Source organism: Misgurnus anguillicaudatus, chromosome 9 (assembly GCF_027580225.2).
Source record: "Misgurnus anguillicaudatus chromosome 9, ASM2758022v2, whole genome shotgun sequence".
In the NCBI taxonomy this organism is placed as follows: Eukaryota; Metazoa; Chordata; class Actinopteri; order Cypriniformes; family Cobitidae; genus Misgurnus; species Misgurnus anguillicaudatus.
In genome coordinates, this window is record NC_073345.2 from 24935105 (window position 1) to 24958671 (window position 23567).

At 35.8% G+C, this 23567-nt stretch overlaps 3 protein-coding genes and 1 non-coding gene across 6 annotated transcripts; 3 read left to right on the forward strand and 1 right to left on the reverse strand.

Moving 5' to 3' along the window:
- The first annotated feature begins 4471 nt into the window (after positions 1–4471).
- On the forward strand, positions 4472–8033 carry LOC129424124 (lysosomal membrane ascorbate-dependent ferrireductase CYB561A3). The gene is made up of 6 exons (XM_055180711.2): positions 4472–4562; positions 4712–4898; positions 5951–6153; positions 6300–6454; positions 6615–6780; positions 7680–8033. The coding sequence occupies exons 1-6, from the start codon at positions 4560–4562 to the stop codon at positions 7701–7703; spliced, it is 738 nt and encodes a 245-aa protein (XP_055036686.2). The 5' UTR covers positions 4472–4559; the 3' UTR covers positions 7704–8033.
- A 48-nt stretch (positions 8034–8081) lies between these two features.
- On the reverse strand, positions 8082–8153 carry trnaa-ugc (transfer RNA alanine (anticodon UGC)). The gene has a single exon. It is a non-coding gene; the product is annotated as a tRNA-Ala (tRNA).
- A 577-nt stretch (positions 8154–8730) lies between these two features.
- LOC129423941 (uncharacterized) lies at positions 8731–15301 on the forward strand. Its single transcript, XM_055180481.2, has 8 exons — positions 8731–8896; positions 9675–9873; positions 9974–10164; positions 10276–10440; positions 10523–10678; positions 12558–12692; positions 13949–14041; positions 14342–15301. Exons 1-8 carry the CDS (start codon positions 8882–8884, stop codon positions 14756–14758), a joined length of 1371 nt encoding a protein of 456 aa, XP_055036456.2. The 5' UTR covers positions 8731–8881; the 3' UTR covers positions 14759–15301.
- Positions 15302–15626: 325 nt separating this feature from the next.
- mzt2b (mitotic spindle organizing protein 2B) lies at positions 15627–20621 on the forward strand. Of its 3 annotated transcripts, none has more exons than XM_073871349.1 (5): positions 15627–15779; positions 16070–16254; positions 17246–17404; positions 19000–19128; positions 19607–20621. In XM_073871349.1, the coding sequence occupies exons 2-5, from the start codon at positions 16077–16079 to the stop codon at positions 19750–19752; spliced, it is 612 nt and encodes a 203-aa protein (XP_073727450.1). In that variant the 5' UTR covers positions 15627–15779; positions 16070–16076; the 3' UTR covers positions 19753–20621. The 3 variants fall into 3 exon arrangements, with proteins under 3 accessions (XP_073727450.1, XP_073727451.1, XP_073727452.1); XM_073871350.1 differs by having other exon boundaries at positions 19003–19128; XM_073871351.1 differs by lacking the exon at positions 19000–19128 and having other exon boundaries at positions 15628–15779.
- Positions 20622–23567: the final 2946 nt, after the last annotated feature.

The following is a 23567-nucleotide window of genomic DNA, read 5'->3' on the forward strand; positions in this document are numbered from 1 at the left end:
TAAGCACAGAGCGGATGCTCATGTCTAGTGTGATTTTGACATCCCTGTGTGTTTTTCCGCTTTGGATCTCTTTTGTAAAGTCTCATTCAGAATGAATTCTGAAGTCATGTCTGATGAATGAAGCAAGGCTGTTGCTGAATCTTGCATTGTTGTTGCCATCACACATGTATATGATGTGTTATTGAGGTCTATCTTTCCTCTCAGTAGATCCCTAACAATATGCTAAGATAAAAAACAGTAGCAAACATAGAGAGACCTTCACATGTCACTGGCACATCTGTGACATTTTAAATTCTAAAGCCATTTCATTGTTATGCAAGAACATTCACAAACTTCTGATAATACAGATGTGTTACATTCCCTGAATTGAAACATTCAGTCAGCATGCACTGTAAAAAATGTGCTAATTATGCAGCTGGTTGCCAGTAACTTACTGTAGAAGATAAAGACTGAAAATGTTTCATGTCCATTTAACTTTGAACAAACTGTTGCCAGTAAATAACATAAATGTAAAATCTACAGTAAGTTACTGGCAGCTAGTTGCCAGTAATACCCAGTAATACTGTAATTTCTACAGAAATATTTTACAGTGTGGCAATAATTCTTTTAAAGTAGTTTGCTTTAGCTCTCAAAAACCTGCTATGAATTTTATTTTTATACTTTTTATATTTTTATTTACATTTTTACTATACACGTATAGTACACTTATGGAATGGGTGAAAATCCACAAGGGGGGCGTATTTGTTCCTCAGACGTTGCACAATAAACGTGACATCCGAATATATTCATTATAAATCGTGAATGAAAAGTGAGATTCGAACGAATGTCCGTTAGTGAACTAATACACTATTTATATCGTAATTCGGTCAGAAACATCAAGATTGTGAGATGAACAAATCGTTTTGGATTAAAAGGCTTGGATATTCCATTTCCTTGGACTTTTGGGGCTTTATGAACAATTTGTTTTGGACAGTTTCACCGAAGCTGATGAAGGGAAGATTTTGAAGGTAAGTAAATATCCTAAATCGGCGCCGCCTGGTTCAAGTAACTAACAACTAGATTACAGTTTTATGACTGCTATAAATCATATTATGCTTTGTGTGTGCGTTTAATGGATTCCCTAAAGTCTAAGCTTTACAACGATTTGCCGCATGACCGTATATTTTGAAGATTTAATGCTTCAGAGTTACAATGACGTAATGCAGCCTCACGTGCAAAGGAGGGGGTGTACCGTGTACGGCACAGTGTTCCTTATCAGGTTAAAACTGTACGTTTCATTCAAAATTGCAATTTTTAAAATTATTACTCATAATTACCCACATGCTGCTGCACGCATGTGACTTCTGAAAATTATATTGAAAGGAGATGTTTCTTAAAGAACCATTTCCTTTTTTATCTTTTTATAATCTGAACCTTCATCACCACAAGAACTTTTGTGAAACAGAAAGGTTCTTTAGACCCATGAACTGGTGCTGTTCTGTGAGTGGGAGACCTGAGAATACTTCAATATTTTGCATGTAAATTTTAAAGCCATCACTTTAAACTATATATCGTTGGAAAGGTCTAAGTTTTAATATTTCAAAACATTTTAGCAGAAATAAAAAATGCAGTGACAATAATTTATTAACTTGTTTCAAGAGTATGCAGCAAAGCCTTGACACCTAGTGGTCGTTGTTGGTAAAACCACTAAAGGTGTAACACAAACCAATTTTTTTTGTGAACATTTTATGTATAAAATATATACTTTATTGCATCATTTTTATTTATTACAATAAATGTACACTGCTATAACATTTTTTTAAGTTAATACCTCCAGACACTTTTGTGAAAAACTTTAAAGTGTTTGCTTTAAAACAAAACCATGATTAGGTTTCTAGACCAAAAAAAAAAGCCAGAGTTATATTAATTTGAAGGTGTACATTACCTTTTCACCCCCACAAGGCTGCGCCAGTTAAAGGAAAACGCCAACGTTTTTAAATATTTTACTATGTTCTTACCTCAACTTAGACAATTTAAAACATGCCTAAAACTATGCCTCAAAACATATTTTTTCAATGCGCTTAATCTTAAATCACTCCGGCCAAGTAGCAGTGCTTCGCCTTTTGAGAATATAGTTCCCAGTATGTTTCAATATTTTAAAAAAAAAAGTGATTTATGTGATCGCTTTGCGTAAGACGTCAGTTGTATCAGGACCTTTTCAGATTTGAACAGATCATGTGCACGCAAAAAAAAACATTAATAGGTGCAAATGTCAATGCACACTTCATTCTGTCACATGCTCTGAAAATCCAAAGAGAAAACGATAACAGCATAACTATAAGTGTGCTACCATTGGCTAAGCAAACATTGTTCATAGCAGATGTTCAATGTCCATGGGTTTATATTAAATTACATTTTTGAAAAATATTGTTAACAATTTAAATATTCGAACCCTACAAAATAATTGATTTTAGAAAAATCAAGCTACTTTTTTTCACACTTGTGCTGATATTTGAACTTCAGGTGACCCTAAACAGAACATAAAATGTGGTTTGAAATTAGATTTAAACAGCATTTTAGATCAATGGCTCTAAATAATGAACATTAATGAACATTGTATTTGATCAGATTGTTGCCTTCCAGACTTTGATGTTGATTACGTCACTAAAGAGCGGTCTTTCGTTTAAAGGTACCCTTTGCTTTACGCTCAAAATCAAATGTCACTTCAAAAGAACAGTGAGGAACGTGGGCAGTCTGAGAGAAAATAACAAAGAGAAACCCATGGAAATAATAAAAGCACACACTTGTGCAATAGTCAGGATGAAGTCAAAGAATGAAAGGCAATCTTTCTCACAGATGGAGGTCAGACCATCACCAATGAGGTCCCTTTGTCTGTCATACTTGTCTCCACTTCATGCTACACAGGTACAGTGGTTGAACGAAGTATCTAACCCAGACCACAGATGATTCAGCATGGACCCAACACTACCACAAAGAGGTTTAGAGCATCGAAATGTATTGTATAACTATACTGTAAAAATTTGAAATGAAATCTGAATGAATAGGTTGGAGCTCTGTCGACAGTTTGTAGATGGTACAACCTAAAAATTTGGGTGAAATGCCATTTATTTTCATGCCATAATATAGATGCATTATTTACAGATGTGCATTTTGTGTGAACTAGACTGCAATCAAATTGGCATACAAAAACATATGCTATAATTTTTTATAAGCGTATTAATTCTATTTAAATGAGTAAAACAAAAATGCATCAGTCGCAAATGAGTCTTAATGTAACTTGGTCCTTTTTAGAAAAAGACATCATGTACTGAAACCATATGCCCTATATATTTTCATAAGAGCTGTATCTCATCTGTAAATGCATCTGTATCTGTTTATTTTTGGAATCAGTAAACAACATCTAAACAATGAAGATCTGTGTATTTCTTGGGTGTTTTACATAAACTCTTCATAAGCAGCTGGGACATTATGTGACCATGAAATTGCAATGTGTGACTCCTGGTGGAGTTTTTTGCTGGTCTTCCTCTTAAATGTCAATTATTTAAAAAAAAAAACATTGCTATGGGAGTAAATTATCAAAGATATTTAAAAGGAAAACTGTCATTCTTCAGGTAAGTCAGTTCTTTGCAAATGTGAGCGACTGACCGATAAGTCCTGAATCATTTAGTTCACATCTAGTGTCCAGTATAGAGAAAACATGTCATTTAGTTACAGATGAAGGTATTACATTAACTCTTAGTGGCATTTTGAAAAGCCATCTGTATTGTCATGTTGCATTTTATCTTCTCTTATGATAATGTTTAAGAAATAATATATTGATACGCAGCTATCTAGCATGGTTTTGTAACACTGACTTAGCATTCTGATCATGAGCATGCTTAAGATCTTTGTAGTAGTCTTACATCTGCATGACACATCACAGGAAAACAAAAAAGCCATGTACCATGAATTTAATTTTTACCTTGCAAACATGGTAGCAATAACCCAAAGACCAATTGAGCCACATTAACCCTTTCAAGTATGTGACAAATGATGTGTAAAAAATATAATATATATATATATATATATATATATATATATATATATATATATATATATATATATATAAATATATATATATATATATATATATATATATTTTTTTTTTTTTTTAATTTCACACATTAAAGCCTTATATGACTTTATACCTTGAAAATAAAAGCTATGGTCATTCACAGTGATGCCATAATAATTTTAGCTCCACAAAGAACTATAAAAGGTCCTTAAAAGCACTATTTCTTTCTTCTTTACAGTCTAACAACATTTTTACACTACAAAGAACATTTTGAAGCACATTTAAATGTATATACCCACTAGACACATATATAAGAGAAGTCGAAAACTACTGACGTCAGAAAACAACTATGTCTCTCTTTTAATTAAGATTTCATACTGAGTTAAGAGCATGCATAACCATGACTTGCATAACATCTTTTAAAAATTCAGGGTCATACACTTTATAAGAGAGACGGAGAGACAAAGATAAGTCACATTTACTAAATGACTGCAATTTGGAAAACATGGTAAGGTGAAGGTGGTTTAATTTGAATGTACAGTTATTTTTAACTTTAAATATATAGAACTGTATTAAATTTATGATTAATATGCCGTGCAATTATTTTTTATTTTATATGTTAATAACTACACACATCTCACTCTGTTACACACACAGATGCATTTGCGAGTATCCTTCTATGTGCTCTACATACTTAGTATGTGTCTAGGGCTTTTGTGTGTGATGTTTGTGTGTCTATGGAGTGGGACCTGGAGAGGAGGTTTTGCCTGGGATGGTTCTTTTCTGCAGTTTAACTGGCACCCTGTGCTGATGGTGACAGGTCTGGTGGTACTGTATGGAAATGGTGAGGGATCTCACTGTATCTTCCTATCAAATCTGATTCTTAATGAAACTGAGAACTAAATGACATCAAGAGAAACATCCAAGGATTGACATTTTTGTAAAGACCATCTGGATTGTAAGATTGTTCATGCTGAGCGCAACACATACCCTTTATTCATATGACAGTCAAAATGATTATATGTGTAATATCTGACCTAACCTCTGTACCATGTGTTGGTGCTCCCTATTTTGTATATTAACTGTCTGCCAAATTCTGTGCTTGAAAGAAGCCCTCATTTATCTGTTAAACTGTTTAAGTAATTTTTTTTATGAAATTGAATAACAAACTCAGGTTAATGCATAATGATATTTAAATGATTCAGTTAAGCTGTGGCCAGTAATCAATATGCATTATGTTTAGCAAGTAATAGAAGCTGTATAGTGAAATAATTTTTTTAAACCGTGATGATATTTTGACATTTCAACAGGTATTAAAATACATATTATACAGGGTTGAACATGTACAAATAATAGTTTCTTTATAATAATAGACATCTTTACCATGGCACAGTACGTTGTACTTTGCGTTATATTTACATTTATTCATTTACCAGATGCTATCCAAAGCAACTGACACTGCATTTCTTACAAAGTAATGCATTACAATATTAAGTTACTCCCCAAAAAAGTAACTAATTAACTCAATTACTTAGTTACTTTTAGTTACTTTTCATGAAAAGTAATACTTACGTTACTTTTAAGTTACTTTTTCCTACTTGGCTGAGGCTTGATCTCTTTCAGGCCTTGCAGGTGTTTTTTATAAAGTTCTGCATTCAGAAATTGCATATTTCCATCACAAAAATGTCTTTTTTTAAAGTAACTAAAATATCAATGTGTACATTTAAAAAGTAATGCGTTACTTTACTCGTAACTTCAGAAAAGTAATATTTTTACGTAATGCACGTTACTTGCAACACTGTACAGTACATGTTAAAGAAAGGCATTTCCATAAAACACAGTTATATTCAACATCATTTATTTAAACTCATGTCCTGTCTTGTTTCTGTCTCTTAGCTGTACTCCTGTACCGGGTTCCTCTCCCCTGGAGTAGATGGTGGTGCAAAGTGGCTCATGCAGGGCTGCTGCTGGTTGCACTTGTGCTCTGTTTGTTAGGTGTGAGTGCTGCTTTTGACTTTCACAGTGCCAACAACATCCCTCACCTGTATTCCCTGCACAGCTGGACTGGGATCGTAACAGTGGCCACGTTTACTTTGCAGGTACAACACATTCAGTGTCTCAATTTTATAGTCGATATACCAAAATATTTCCACTGCTCCATGCTAAAGCTCTATCAGTATTGTAGTTCTACTGCATCGAATGTACAATGCATGATGTTCACTACCTTTGTTTTCTCATCGGATAGTGGTCTGTTGGTTTTGGTGCATTTTTATTGCCCTGGACTTCTTTGGCATTTAGAAGCTTTTTGAAACCTATTCATCTCTGGATGGGCATGGCTATATTTATCCTGGGTCTTATCTCCAGCCTGTCAGGAATCAATGAGAAACTACTCCTTACTTTGTGAGTGACATGGCTGTCCTATTTGTTTATCTAGTCCCAATACTGCCTGAGCTTTTGAAATATATTTATTCTTTAATGTCAGATTTTCTCTAGTGTCTATTGATAGCAGATTCATTTAACTATTCCAAGCACTACTGTTGTATCTATTGTGTCTTCACAGAGTTGGGAGAAATGGAAGCAATACAGAACCATATAGTGCGTTGCCTTCTGAAGCTCTGTTTGCAAACTCATTAGGTATTTTAGTTGCTTTGTTTGGGTTGGTGGTGTTGAAAATTCTGTCCAATAAGGAATGGAACAATACAGAGTTTGAACAAGAAAGTGACAGGGTATGTGTTATTTTTTTTATACGGTAATTGTAAATATTTATTTTTATAATAATAATAATTACCAATACTACAACTATACTGATTAGGGTGGTCCTTAAAATGCATAGCTCAAAAAAATATTTTTAAATGTTTAACTTACACCCCCTAAATGTGTTAGGATATCAATAAAAACACACTGTGCAATTTTTTTAATTGTTCCTAATATCTTAATAATAGATAATAGAGGTTGCTCAAAGCCTTTGAATATTTCCGAAATCACATATTTTTGCAAAAACTGTACCATTTAAAAACGCACAACACACATAAAAATTGCTTCTTGGATGGTAAATTTTTTCCAGTTATTTCACAGATCCGAGTAACCATATAGCGGACTTTCTTCGTGTTGCTTCAGTCATTGTCTCAGTGTATATTGTCTATTGTGCTTCATTCACATTGCATATCACAAATAAAACAGGAGTTTTAATTGCATGGAGCGTGGTCAAATAAGTCCATTGCTGCCATATATATTATTAAACAATTATACATGCTAGCACAAAGTATCACATAATACGCAAATGTGTTAAACTTCAAAGGTCTTGAGCAACCTGAATTATTAAATTAAATATTTTTTTATTTTTTTTATTCAAACATATTGGTGGGGTGAGAGCATGAACTTTTAAAAGTTTAAAAGTAAAGACCACCCTAATATTGATAATAATAATAATAATAATAATAATAATAATAATAATAATAATAATACTATGTTAATAATATTATTATTATTATTATCATCATCATCATGAGAAATTTTGAAAAAGTTTTGTATTGCAGTTTTTGCTTAAAATTTTTAATATTTGTAACATTATAACTTTTTCTGAGCAGAGAAATGGCTAAAATGTTTCTTTTTAATGTGTTTGTAGCCTTTGCTGGCAGATGCAAGATGAAGACAGAAGCAAACAAGAGAAGATATTTTGCAGAACACCACAGTTCAACTTTTGAATCTTGAATTTTCCTTACAAGACAAGTTCTATAGCAAGCTTTGGTTGATATACTTTGTGGCAGTGAGGTCACTAGTGTCTTTTTAGCTATTTTATGCTTTATTTCACCCTCAAATCCTGAACTTGTTGTAATGAGCTGTTTGAAATGTAATAGTCTTGTCAGTGTTGGACCTCGTGTGGTTACAAAGAGAATTGCACGAACACATAATAAATAAAGTCGCATACTTTCGTTGCAACTTGTCTTCAACACCTTTTAATGCTATATGTTTAAAAGTCATCCGATGATAGTAAAATACTTAAACAAAAAAAAAAAAAGAAAAAGAGTGGAGATGCCGGGGATTGAACCCGGGGCCTCATACATGCAAAGCATGCGCTCTACCACTGAGCTACATCCCCTAGTGGCCAAAATGCGACTACCACTGTACTTAGTCTTTATCATATTAAAATTGATAGATGTAAATGTAGACGGAGACGCACTCTAAACATAACAAAATGTGATATAAATATTTATATTATTCATTCAGCGAAGCATTAATAAAGACACAGCTCCGTAAATACACACGTAGGTTAACATAAAATTAAAAAAGGAAATAAACTTTGCAAAAGACGATAAATGTGTCTAAAATGTAAAGTCTTTAGAGTTCAGAGGTAAGATATTTGCCGTTCCTGACGTTTGATGTGATGTGGGGAATATTTGATGTGGGGAATATCCGATATTCGAGTTGTCTGGCACGCTGTTGCACCGCCTTCCCCAACATTATCTGTCTGCAGTTTCAGGACCGCAGTTCTAGGACCCTAGTTTTTTGTGTGACAGCCCCCCCTAGCGAAACATAGCGAAACTGCAGCCTCCGGTTGTGCAGGCAGATGCTACTCGCCTTCCCGGCCAACTCGATTACGGTGCTGATTGGTTTAAACTTTCACCGTATATGACAGTGACCAATGAAATTCATTTACGTTGAATTCTAACCTCTACACAAATCGTCATTGCGTCTGAACGCTGGCAAGTGGACGTGTGTACACACAGATGACGAACCACACACAACCGCGCTGACAAGGGATATTTGACAGGTTAAAGACTACGAGAAAAGCTGACTGTAAAGCATATTTTTATATGATTTAAAACCATGTCAGCCTTTGTGGTGAGTGACATTTAAAACGATAAACGCTACGAGTTTAGTATTAGCTTGCTAAAATTGTTAGCTTGATTTTGTGTACAAAAGCTATGTGCATTTAAGCTTAAGTATCAATGTAATTTATTGCAATAGTAAAGATTTTTGTTATGAATCTGATATGCAAACCAATATGACCTTTTATTGGGTTGTTGAAATATAGAAACTTGTTTAGTCATGCGTTATTTATGGTCGTGTAAATAACTTTATTTCATCTTTATCCATAATGCTGCTTAAAGAAAAATGCGTTTTTTTACTGTTGGAACTGAGATTATATTGTGTTTTGTTTTTATTTAATGTATTTTTTGTATGTACTGCATGTGGGCCAAGTGTGGTTGGTTTTATGCAGTAATGCTGATGTTCACCACAAGAGGGATAGTTCAACCAAAAATGAAAATTCTGTAATTATTTTCTGACCCTCATGTTGTAAATGATGACCAAACCGATCATGAGCTCCCATTGACTTCCATAGTATTTATTCTTCCTACTATGGAAGTCATTGTGGCTCATGATCTTTTCGGTTTCAAACATTCCTCAAAATATCTTCTTTTGTGGTCATCAGAACAAAGACATTTATACAGGTTTGTAACAATATGATTGAGTAAATAATGACAGAATTTTCATTTTAGTGTGAACTATCCCTTTAACACACTTTGCATGTTGATTTCTGCTTAAACTAAACAATCAGAACTAGTCATAGACTTAATATTTAATATGCATTCATATTATGTTTTACTTGTTTTTTTAGGCCCACCCATCGGTTCGCATTAGGGGAACGGAGCACACGTTCACTCCTGTGCTGTGTCAGGATGAGAAATGTGCAGGACAGGAGAAAGGAGTGCACATGCACTGTCCACTGTGTTCTGTGGCTGAGTCTTACCAAGATCCCATAATCCAACGAGCTCACTTCCGCATCAAGCACGTAGACAAAGGCATTGACTTTGCAGGTGAATGCTGTAGACGCTCTGTTTATATTATATTTAGTTATTTCGTTTTTTTTTTTTTTTTTTGAGAATTAAGCCTTCAACAACATATTTTTCTAAGCAGGCTTGAAGGTGCTACGCTGCTGTAATCCTTGTGAGATTGTGGGCACTATTAAAGGAGAAAAGAAGTTTAAAGGTGCTCATTGGCACTGCTATCGCTGTAGAAATGGTTTCAATAGGAGGGATGAGGCCATCAAACACTTTAAGACGCACTTCCGAAATCCCCAAACTACATTCCAGATCCAAGTCACACAGGTAGGATAGCTTTGGAATAGACCTGTGTTAGAAATTGCATTTGTTCCTTGTCCAAAAGTATCCTAATCAATGCTAAAAAAACTATCACTGTTTCCATGTGTGCTTTCCCAGAACGTTAACTGCCGGCAATATTATGGTGAAAGTTCAGACGCTCACGCTAAAGCATATGAAGGGATGGCAGTGAGTCTTGGTGGAGATGGTGTTAGCATTGGATCCATCTTAACCCAGCCCATCCTTACCACTGGTACAGAAACCCTGTTGACTGTGGAGCCAAAGGTAAACAACACTTGGGGCATGTGCATTAGCAGGTTAAATTTGCCTTGAAACCTTAAACAAGTTCTTTACTACTTCTTTAAAGGAAGAATGTGAGAGAAATGGAATCCAATTGGGTGCTGAGGAGGAAGTGGACTCCTCCCACAATGCTATTGGGACACAGACTCTTGTTCTGATGGATCCTGATGGACAGGGAAGCAGTGTTATTTATGGCACAGCAACCGGTATACTCACTGAACAGGTACTCACTATAAACATTAAATACTGGAACTTGTGCCTATTCCTAGTTTCATTTGGTTATTTTAAAATATGCAAAAGAAAATGCCACAAAAGGTTGGTTTGTTATTTTACAGCTTAAATTTTTTTCGGCTCTGCAACTGTGTGTATATGTAATAACAGTTTTACGCTGTGCAAGTTTAAGGTCCCTATCATACACCAGTGTGTTTTTTGCTAGTTTCAGCCTGGCGCAGTTATCATTTTATAGAAGTTTATCACGTCCAGCGTCACATTGTTTAAATAGCAAATGCATATGTGCCCATGGGCGTGCTGGCTTAAAAACGCGGTGTGTTCAGGTGCATTGTTGGCACGTTGCTATTTTGAGGCAACTAAAATAGACTACGCCATTGACCAAATTAAAAACTAGACTAAAAGTTAGTCTAACGTCAATGGCGCAGTATTGTTTTTGTTATTTAAAGAGCGTGTTAGTAATATGCGCCTAAAAACAGGACAAATGTGTGTGTGTATATATATATATATATATATATATATTAATTTTTTTTTAAAGTGCTACCCCACGGATTTATTGTATGTGATGACGTCCCTTTCACACATATAGTCTTTACTGGTAATTTACTGGTAAATTGCCGTTAACATGTCATGTGTGAACAGAACCTTTCCGGTAAATCAGTGCTCCCAATTTACCAGTAAGACAGGTTGTAAGATTACCAGTAATTTACCGGTAAGCGCTGTGTGTGAACGAAAATTATAGGATTACCGGCATTTAGAACGGACGACGTCAGACCTTGCTGACAGCTTCGGGCCAATCATAGCGTTTTAATACAGATGACGCGTTTACCCCCGCAGTGTTTACTGACGTTTCCAACACATGCCGCTTGAAAGTTGAGCACACCTGAAGTTTACGTCCACATTTCTTCACCAAAGTTGTTTAAAACAGCTTACCGCCGAATTGTCGACGTCCTTAGCACGCCCTCTGTGAAGCCTAAAGTGCAAACAGTACTGTTGTTAAAAACGCATTTTCGGTTTGACGTCGTCTCATTCAATGTTGTTTGGTCATGAGCAACTTCGCGACTGTTTACCACAGACGTGAAAACAACAAAATACGGACCGTGGTTATGAACGACGTGGATTGTTTACAAATACAACACTGAGCTCGCCGCGTGCTTCAGGTACTTCCGCTTTCTCAACAAATTTACCGGTATTTTGATACTGATGTGTGAATGATGTCTTACTGGTAAAATAACGGAACGCCACTGTGTGTGTGAACAGCACATTTTTGTATTTACTGGTAAATTCATTCTGGTAAATTCATGGTAATTTACCAGAATTACTGTGTGAAAGAGGCTTTTGTATCTCTGGATATGGTGAGATCAGAATCATTTTAAGTAATATTTTTCAAAACACTGTCCCAGTGCTGAACTCTCCACACGTTTGTAATTTCTTTATCTCCTGTTTGTTACAAATAAAGTATTTTTACATATGCCTTTTTTTAGCATATTTGTAAATTATTCTTATAAAAACCTTTTTGAGATTACAGTGATCATGCATCATACTTTACTAGTTTATTTTACTTAATACTCCACGACTGATATAATGACTTTTACAAAAAACCAAAGCCTTAATTACACAAAAAAAAACATTATAATAATAATAAAACACAGCGCAATTTTTTTTAACAACAATCTTAAACTGGTGGTACTTTTCTCTGCTTACAGTTTTCTGCTTACATGTGAATAGGCAATCTGCCTTGGCGCGGGCGCAACTGGCATTTTCTTAGCAAACTTAGCAAAAGTAGATTCGGACACGCTCTTAATGCACTTGCGCCGTGCATGAACTTAGATCATTAAAATGGGGCACTAAGTAGTTTATCATTGTGATTTCAGGGCGTAGAAGGTTTGGAACAGAGCTTGCTACAGAAACGACTCCTGGACCTCCACCAGCAAAACGACACACTACGTCGAGAAAAGGAGAGTGTGGAGAAGACATTACGTGCTGAGATTAAACAGCTTAAAGAACAGGTATACCCTTTAAAGGGACATTCACTTTTAGCATAGCTTAGCACAATCCATTGAGTCTGATAAGACCATTGGCATCGCGCTAAAGATAACCAAGGGGCTTCTAATTTTCCTATTTGGAACTTGACTCTTCTGTGGTTTTATCGTGTGCTGGGACCGACGGAAAAATTAAAAGTTGCGATTTTCTAGGCAGATTTGGCTATGAACTATACTCTCATTCTGGCATAATAATCAAGGACTTTGCTGATGTAACATGGCTGCAGCAGGTGAAGTGATATTACGCACTGCCGAAAACAGTCCCCTGCTATTGAAAGTAACCAAGGGGACTATTTTCGGGCAATGAGTAATACCACTATGCCTGCTGGAGCCATGTTAAATCAGTAAAGTCCTTTATTATTATGCCAGCTTGAGAGTATAGTTCTCAGAAATATCTGCCTAGAAAATCACAACTTTAAATTTTCCGTCGGTCTTAGTACAAGATGTAACTACAGAGGAGTCAAGTTTTAGATAGGAAAAATATTGAAGCTCTTTGGGTGTTTTTTGGCGCGATGCTAGTGGTCTAGTCAGATTCAATGGATTATGCTAAAACTGTAAAAATCAAATGTTTAACACTGGGGGAGCTGGAAAATGAGCATATTTTCCAAAAAAAGTGGAATGTCCCTTTAAAAAAGTAAAAAATATTGAGTTGTGCCTTCAATTGCTTCTAAAACCCCATTCACTTTTCTCTATATTACTTCACTAAAGCCCCTTCTACACACAGATTACACTAAATATGCGGGAAATGTGTTCAGGATTTGTCTGAAGATCGTTTGATTTTGGTTCATACACATTTATTTGGGACGTGTTTGCATTCACACAGAAGGCACAATGTGCTATGTGAAAGGGATTTATTGTCCAACTGAATTGAGAGAGCGAATTCGGACAATGCACAGGAAGCGCTGTTGCATTTTCAGAGACACGGCGTACATTACGGGGTGTTGAGAATACATCCATTGTGCTCTTGTTATTGCGGTGCATTATGGGATTAAGTGCAATTGATAATGTCTGCTATGGTAATGTACTGTACCACTACAAAGTAGCTGCAATCTCAAATAGTGCATTATATGGTATGTGAGGACACAGCTTTACAATCATCCTCAACCTATGACAAAATGAACTAAAACATTTTCCTAAATTGAATACAGACATAGAGTATGTGTTTTACATGTATACACTCAGTTCTCGTCTCTTACTGATGTTCTCGCTTACTGTCTTTTCAGGTTGCAAGCCTGGTTCAATCTAATGTAAGGATGTTTGAGAAACTGCAAGCGTTTCAATGCCCAGACCACAGCCAGCAAAAGGTGGCCAAGCTTGTAAGTATTCGGAATGTATGTGTGTTCATTGGAAGGGATAGGGTTAAAGTGATTTGCTAATCAGAAATGTATTGTGATCACAACCCACTGTGCTATTTAACAAAGCACTTAACTTCATATAGATAGGTGGCTGCTCTTGTAGTAAGTGTTATTATTAGTTAATTATTTTCTCTTTGATTAGTTATTACATAGCTACGATGTGTTAGGCATACTAATAAGTCTTCCGTATACATTTTCTTAATAAAAAATACATAAAAATCAGTTGGTTCACTTACTTATTTAGTCTTCTTTTTGCGTTAGATGGAAAGCCTTGAAGCTCAGCACAAAGAGTTACTACAGGCACACCTTGCTTCACTCAAAAGAGTGATCCTGTCGGAAACAGATCAGATGACGACCAATGGCCACAAGGAGGCACCAGAGCTCAGTGTGGATGTAGAGGAGCGTCAGACAAAACCTGTCAGTAGTACTTTAAAGGACATGGATGTACAACTACAAACCAATCAGCATGAGGCATTGAAATCCTCAGAGTTAGTGACAGCTGATACAATGCCCTGTTTGGAGAGTCCCAGCTTGGACATAGATTTGCCAAACACTGGCTTGACCACCAGGGTTTTGGAAGATAAACAAAAAGCGTCATTGTCCCCTGTGTCTAAGAAGCGCAGCTCCGTGGATGACACAGAAGAGACTGTGGAAACCAAAGTACAGAGAATCTGCTGAGTCATTTTTTTTGCTTTATTGTTACAATTGCCACATATTTGCAAGTCAGAAATAACCTGTCTGTAATGTTGTCTGAATGCATTTTACAGGTGCTGCCCTGTTTTTAGAGAGACTGTGTACATAATTTAGCCTTTCCAGTAGTGGGCAAAAAAATCTACATTTATGTGATCTATATATTTAAATATTTCTTGTCTATGCTTATTTATATGCTGCCAATATGCCCTGTTGATTGTGTTGTATATTTAAATATTAATGTATTTAAGGTGTACTAAACTATACTCAGATAGTCTTATTTTTATACTATTGTCGTTGATGTCTGTATTAATACTAGTTTAGAGATGCAATAGTTACAAAATGCTAAAAGAAGAATACTAAGGGTTATAAATTAATAAACCCATTAAACATTTTGGTATAATTATAAATAATTTATATTATTCTGATTATAACATGGGGCTGTTGAATGCTTTATTCTGATCTTCCATGGGTATGCATTATTTCTGATAAATGCACACCTAACTCAAAATAAAAATGACCACCAGAGCATGTCTAACCGTAGTATATCTGCTTCACACGTGCCGCATTCCCACCTTATTTTCGAATAATTCAACGACCCTTCATCAGTTATTTTTTAATAACTGCTGTATCATTTATTTATCTACACCTAAAAGCCTTGTAACATTTCTAAAAGTTTCAAATTATTCTTGGTACACAAATGTCTTCAGTAACATCTAAAAATGCTGTAAGTTAAAGATAAAACAAAGAAAAAAAGGTGCTAAAAAGGTTCTCTGTAGTTGAAAAGGGTTCTTCACACTCATTCTCATGTGTAATATATTATAACTGATGAAATTTTTGGAAACTTTTTAGAGCTTTACCAAGCCTTCCCAAGTGGAAAAAACTATTGAATTTCGGACCCCGGACCGACAGGTGGCAGTAAAGTTCCGGCTTGGCGTTTATAAGCAATAAAATAACGTGAAGGAAGATCGCTGCTGCCTTACCACTGATTACTGTCGCGCCTAATATTGTAAGTATCTTTTCAAATTTATTGTTTGATTTATAGCTTTATCAACATGTCAATCAATGTAAGAAAGCAAAGCTTAGTACAGTTAAATTGTATCATTGAATTTGTTTGAATTGTAGTCGTGCAGCCATTCAAACATCTTGGACGTTTACATTCTACATTGGACATTTATAACCATGCATCAGTTAAATCCATTAATTCACTGGTTTATTTTGTGTTCCAAATGAAGGGCAAAGTGTTTAGCATCAGTACGATGTAACGGATAGATGGATTGTGTTGTGTTGCTTTTTTAGGTGACTCATGTCACAATCAGCGCAGCCAGGCGCAATGCCTTCCGCACCGGACTCTCCATCTCTCAGCGTGACCGTCAGCGGAAATGTGCAGAAATATAACATCAAGAAGAAAAAGGTTTTAAATGCGGAGGAGACTGAACTGTTTGAGCTCACGCAGGCTGCTGGGATAGTCATGGATCAAGAGGTTTTCAAGTGAGTTATAGAAACAGAAATATAGTGTATGTGCATTTCCAGCTTATGTTTTGTTGTGATAGTGACATCCCTACTGAAAAAAAGAGCCTAATCTGGTTGGATGGTTTCAGCTGGTCTCCCAGCCTGGGTTTAGCTGGTTGAGCAGACTGGATTTAGAGTGGTTTGGTTCAGGCTGGAAGACCAACTGACCCACAAGACCAGACTGGAAGACCAGCTAAACGGGCTTTGCCAGGCTGAAAGGACCAGCTTAAACCAGCTAGGGTTGTAACGGTATGATTTTTCACGGTATGATAATCGTCTAATAACTTATCACGGTTTCGCGATATACGGTATTAAACAATCATTATTATTATTATTATTATTATAATCATCAGCTACAATGACCCTTAAATGAATGAAAACAGATAGGGTTTTGGGTTAAACATAATGGTTTATTATATCAAACTTTATTGGAAAAAAAAACTTGAAAAAAATAAAGCTGCACATCTCCCATTTTAACAAAATAAGGAATAAGTTATTTCTCTTTAGAGGCTTGTATTGTTTTTATAATATGGCCTACGTATAATCAAGTTAAAATTGACTTGTAATATAAATCACTTAAATGTCCTTTAGTGTTTTGAGAAAAACAGACGGAGACCGAGAGAGTGATATTACCAGGGTTATCATGTAAACAAAGCAGCCATGTGCGCTTATAAACAGTGCTTTATCAGGCATTATACTGAGATTAGACTGAGATTATTATGCCATGAAGACTTCTTAAGGCAGTTCCCTTCAGAGGCGCATTTATATAATAGCTTTGTTTTCGAAAACAGATCGAGCGAAAATTAAACCCAAATTCGGTTCCGATGTCAGATTTTCCCTCCCATCTGCTTTTAAAAAGCATAATTTTGATACGTTTTCTATTTAATAAGAAATAAGATTCTTTGCAGGGAAAAAATGGGAAAAACTTGTTTTTCAGTTTTAAATGTGTGTTATGTAACTGGCTTTTCAAGATCATAGTGGACTTGTTAAAGATGAACGTTGCTCCTCTGGCAGTATTTCAGACTCTGAAGGCCATGTGTGCAGGACAGAAGGTCTCTGAAACATCTGCTGGTGACACATCAACAGCATCTCACACAACCACTGCACCTTCAGAGTCTAGAGGTGAGTGACTATAGCTAAACCAAGTCGTGTTGTAAAGCAGTATAACCTGATTTGTGATGGGAAACTGGTTACATCCAGCGAGATGTATTTAAAGAATATATTTAAATGTAATAATTTATACAATCTTAAATTTCGATTCGTTTTTCCACTGCATGGTACGGCTCACTTTTGGGGGGTTTTCCACTGTGTACCAGTGGCGGCTCTTCCGAGGATGCGCTAATTCATAATAAGTGTTCGGATTGTCACGTGTGTGGTTCCCTTTTCCAAAATGTGTGTCGTGCGTGTGGGGAGATCCTGTGTGCATCACGTGTTTTGTCAAAATGAGTGCCTGCAGGAGACGCGTCAAAACCGTTTATGATAAAAGAGACGCTTGCGTTCCCTAAATACATGCAAGACACTCCCTTAACAGTAAACTTTGATTAAGCATGAGACTGTGCGAATATCTGGCACACGCGAGCGTCTCCTTTCAAGTTCAAGGCAGCAGGCACTTATTTTGGCATGACACGTGATGCACACACAGTCTCTCAAAGCGCAGAACACATATTTTGAAATGACGAACCACACACGTGACAAGCTACATACATGTTGTGACGAACTTCGCATCGTGAGCTTCAAAAAAATAAGTCACCAGCCGCCACTGCTGTGTACAGTACCTAGGACAAGGTACTTCATTTAGTACAATTTTGGTTGTGTTCCAAGCGAATCATACAGACACTGACAGACAATGGTCAAAGATTGTCACTACCAGCATCTTCGCTAAATGCAAGTTTAGCTTACCCTCATACGCCATCCAGCAAACCAAAAGATGAAAAACATCCACATGTTTAATTAATCCACATAATCAAAAATTATCATTACCGCAACATGACATTACATTAAATATATGCATTTACAAACTCATGTTTCGGTAATGAGATCTAAAAAGTTGTCTAGGTACTATGACAAACAAAATGTTAACTTTTATCTGGAGAGAAAAAAAAAGAACAACTTGCCTGCTAGCCATCCTGAGTGTCACAGTCAATTATGTCCCTTCCAACTAATTTTTATTTTTGAAAATGTTAGTTCATTGAGGGCTTAAACAATGATTGAAAATCGTTGCTGAGGGTGAGAAAATTGGTCTTGGACACATTTATATTCTTTATGATCACCAAATACCACATGTTTCTTTACTGTAAATGTTTATAGTATAACATGCACTGAAGCTTTTTATTTTTTTATTGTAAATATTTAATTTCAAAGAACCCAAATCCAGTCATGGACCCGTTGCGGTAATGAAAATTTTCCCCTTAAATGTGGAAAAAACAACAAAATTGTTTTTTATGTTGTCATTTGAAATCATGTGCAAAATAATACATGAAGCGGTGTTTGTAACTGTATGCTTCTTATTTTGATAGCATTTACTTTTATTATCAAAATGTTTCATGACACCTCGCAAGTCTAATTTCACGAGAATCATCCGGTTGACTTATTGTGGGAACTGTACTGATCCTGTCCTAAGCATCTGCTGGTTTTCTTCTCTGATTCTCTTCGTATGTTTTTTGTGGAGCTGCTTTTTGTTATTTTTATTTTGGTGATCTGTGTATGACTTCCCATAGAAGAGGAGTGTGTGGTCTCTGGAAAGAGTGCCAAAACTACAGCCCCTCCCTCTGCTTCTGCGTCCCGCCCACCAAGGGGAGGGGCTAAGATAGTCGTCTACAGTGCGGGTGACACAAGTGCTCCTCAAGGTTTTCCTGCATTTTCTCTCTCTTTTAGCTTGGGTCTTTCAATATTTAGATATGTCCTTTCCAGTTGAAGATCGTTTCATTACTCTCTACTGCACATTTCTCATGCTGACATAACTAATTTCTGCTTTAGTTTCATAGTGATGTATACATCTTATCATCCTTATGCGTCGCTGATAGTGGCTGTGATTGTGGACTCACTTCTCTGCTTGTAGGGTAAAATACCCTAGATCTGCTTCGTGTGCCTCATGGACTATAACTTTCATCCACCTAGAGACTTGTGTGTCCAATGTGACACTAATTCACTTCTTAACCATCATTCTGCCAAATCGTCTTCCACCAACATTGAAAAACATGCATGTGAATGTTATAAACATTTTTGCATCATTTATGTACGCGGTTTGCTGTAAGTCGTATTTTAAAACAGGCAATGTATTATTATTTATAACACGTTATTCTATTTTGTGTGTTTGTGATTCAGTACGTGGTAAAACAGGGCAAGGGGAGAAAACCACAAGAGATGGGTCTAGTCAGCGGGTGCCACGCCAAGTCAGCGCCACCAGGGGCCAGAAGAGCGCCAAGAGCTCTGGCAGTAGCAGCTCTTCTTCTCAGCTCACCTCCAACTAAAATGCTACATAAATTAACACGTACTTAACAAGAGTTAAGTTACATTCCTCTGTTGTGTTGAAAAACTTTTCTACTGTAAATAAAAATAGTTGTTTTTAAAAAATTAATTTAACGTTCTCCTTTGGGATGCCTTCATTCTTGCTTGAAAAACCTCTTTTGGATTAAATTTGCATTTGTTCCAGAGAGACTGTAGCTGAAGCTAATTTATTAAATTTGGTATGCCGTATTTTAAGTGGTGTTGTTGCTAGTGGGACCATGAAATCGTAACCATGGTTAACACCTTTCACATAGTTTAAGAAATAAACAATTCTTTTAGTGCAACTTTCCATTTTTGAAATCCAGTGGCACAGAAGTTTATAAATCTGGTTTCTTTGTTTAAACATGTGAAATATTTTATGCAGTTGTGTACTTACATTATTCCAAGGATTTGTAAATCCAGAGAAATTTCTATTTTAAATAATGGATTATCTCTTGTCATTGTCACCCATCAATGAAGCAATATCCGCGCAATCCTCGGTTTCCGCTTGTAGAAATCATAGCATTACGTTTGGACAAATGTGGAGGTGGAGGTTATACAGCATCCAGCTCACAGCTGTTATGTCTTGCAGCTAATACATTATGAAGGCATATTATAATATAATTAAATGTACAGGTAATAAAAAAAATAATTCATAACCTCATCCATAAACATGATTAGCAAATTCCATACATCTCTGGGTGGTGAAAACATAACATCATTAAGGTTCACCTTTGTTTTGAAACTGCTAGTGTTAAAATCCTACATATTGTGCATTTAAAGCGCAAAACTTAGCGTTGTGTGCTACAACTGAATTTATGTCAATTTCAAAATAAACACTTTTTATATGAAATTTTTTATTTCGTGTCTGATTTCATGTTTTTGGGGCTTCACTGATTTATAAGTTTTACAAGAGTACTTTACAGTGTATAAAAAGTGTGGCTTCTCATTTTCTTTAATTAGACTACACCGTGTTAAAAATTATTATGCACATGTCATTTATGTTTATTTTTCAAATACAGCCAATAAGTTTACAAACTTTATTTTATATTTATAACTTATATGACAGTGTGAATGTTATTCTATTTAAATAAAATAAAAATGTCAAAAGATTCTTTGAAAAATATGCTGTTCCAAATGATTATGCAGAATGCAATTTAACAAAATTTATAATGACATAATGGATTATAATGATCCAAAAACTGATATCTGTCAAATGTGCTGCATGGACACAAAACAAACACAATGTAAATATCTTTGGCATGACTTTAACTCTCCCATTCATTAAACTTGTAAGTATACAAGTCTAGGTTTTGTCTTTATTTCACTTGAAGACGCTAGTTATTGCATCCCAGAGTTGATGTTTCGAAATATAGTGCTGTCCACCTCACAGATCTTTCATATAATGATGCACCACAGGCTCTTAAATTGGCTCTTATTTTATGCCCATATTAATTAAAATAGCTAGTGATGCTTTTTGCATCATGGGATTGTGTATTATCCTCCATGAAAGTAAATTTATTCCAGAAGTCATTATTTATTTTATTGTGACAAAACATCTTTTTAGGAACTCTGCATATCTTCTAGATGCCCCTTGACCCCCCCCCCAGGGACCCTAAAGGGACCAACCATCTTACTTCTCAATATTCCAGCCCAAATCATTACTCTGCCACCTCTTCCTAATTTTACAGTCTTGTTTGAACATAGTGGCTATTCACCAACAATCCACAATGGCATTCATCTACATTATTCAGTGAATTATGGCATGCCAATGAATAAAACTGTGTGAAAATAGTCGTCTTGTATTCTGAGCTCACAGCAAATGTTTCATTTTTGCAAGTTTTGGTTTGGGGGAATTTGGAACAGCATATTTTTTAAAGTATTAAAGTAACTTTTAACATTTACATTTCATTTAAATAGTATAGCATTCACACTGTCATAAGTGTTGAGAGTAAAATAACATTTCTAAACTTACTGACTGTATTGGGAAAATTAACAAAAATGGCATGTGCATAATAATTTGTAGAATGAACTCTTGATTAACTTTCTTCTTATGTAAAGTAAAATAACACTGCCTTCTTCGACATCATAAAAACACACTTTATTTGAAACTGACAGGTTTCAAAGAAGGCTCTTATTTGTTTGTACACTATAGACAGAGTTGGTAACAGAGTCATGGTAAACCACTTCACTTCCGAGGCACCGGTAGGCCTATAACCTTTCATTTGTTAAAGAATGTCTTATTAGACACAAAAGTTGTTTATTAAGAATTAGCGTCAGTCTTAAAGTGAACATGTAGAAATGCTATTATCATTTCTTTTAAAATTGATCCAAAATACCCACCAAAGGAAATGGACTACAGCACTATAGCAGTGTATTACATTGTAATGTAACAGAGCATCGCCAAGTCAACCAAAAGTATGCATAAAAAAACTGATAACATACATGGTGTTTTTAATGTCATTCTAAAAAGTTGCATCATAAATGTAAAGATCATGTTGAAAATTGCTATGCTTAATGACAGGCAGACTTTCAGGGAACATACAGTATTTGGCTATATTAGACTTAAAGACCATATTTGAGTGTGACACGTGGTAAGTTTTGAATGCTTATACCTTACTAAATGTGAATTTTATCAATGTTTTGGAGCACACTAGATTATGAATATCCTTAAAGGCTAAAATATTCATGCTTAAAGGAACACTCCACTTTTTTGAAAATAGGCTCATTTTCCAGCTCCTCTAGAGTTAAAAATATGTGTTTTACCTTTTTGTAATCCATTCAGCCGATCTCCGGGTCTGGCAGTACCACTTAACATAGCATAATTCATTGAATCTGATTAGACCATTAGCATCGCGCTCAAAAATGACCAAAGAGTTTGGATATTTTTCTTTTTAAACTTGACTCTTCTGTAGTTACATCGTGTACTAAGACCGACGGAAAATTGAACTGCTCTAAGCATACCTGTCAAGTTTTGGATATGAAAATACGGGAAATTTTCCGGCGCCCACCGCGAGCAGTCCCACCACCACCCCAACCAAGCTTCAGTATCCCTTACATTTTAAGACATTTTAAGTTTTATAGCCTAAATGACAACACGAGGGTATGAAGAGCATTTATTTAAATGCTTATTTGCATATTTTCTGTTCATTTAACATTGCTTGTTTTACATTTACATTTTATTTTCATTCCACACATTCTTTTCATTTCATATTGATTTTCTTTTACGGTTTGTCTTTTCGTTTCACATAACTTTTCTTTACTCTTTTTTGGCACACAGCATTGCCATTTTTACCTCTGCACGTGTGACCTCGTCTGCCTCGGTGGCATTTCTCGTAACATGCTGACATCGCCTGGGCATGTTTTTGTGCCTCTAGCCCGCGCTCGTGCTTGGCAGATTTCTCGTGCTGCTGATCCTACATCATTCCTTCCCCCGTGTGAGATGCTAAAGTCGCAGTTAGTAAACTTACAAAACGCGTGACTGTCCCCCACCCTGCTGCTCCTCTTCAGAAAAGTAAATTTGCTGTCCCATTGATAGCGGTATTTACATGAGGTTTTTGGTAGAAGTTCCTTCGTCTCTGTCGCAGCATCCATCGTCTATCTCTGTTTTTTCTCTTTTTTCACGCGTTGTCACTCATCATCTGTAGGCTACTGCAGGTGGCAGTTATCGCGAGGCTATGACAGAGCTCAAATTGGGGGTTTTTTATCCGCCCCGGGGTACTATTATTTTTTTTTAATAACGCAGGTTAAAATACAGGAGATTTACGGGAAAATACAGGACTTTCCTGATCAAAACGGG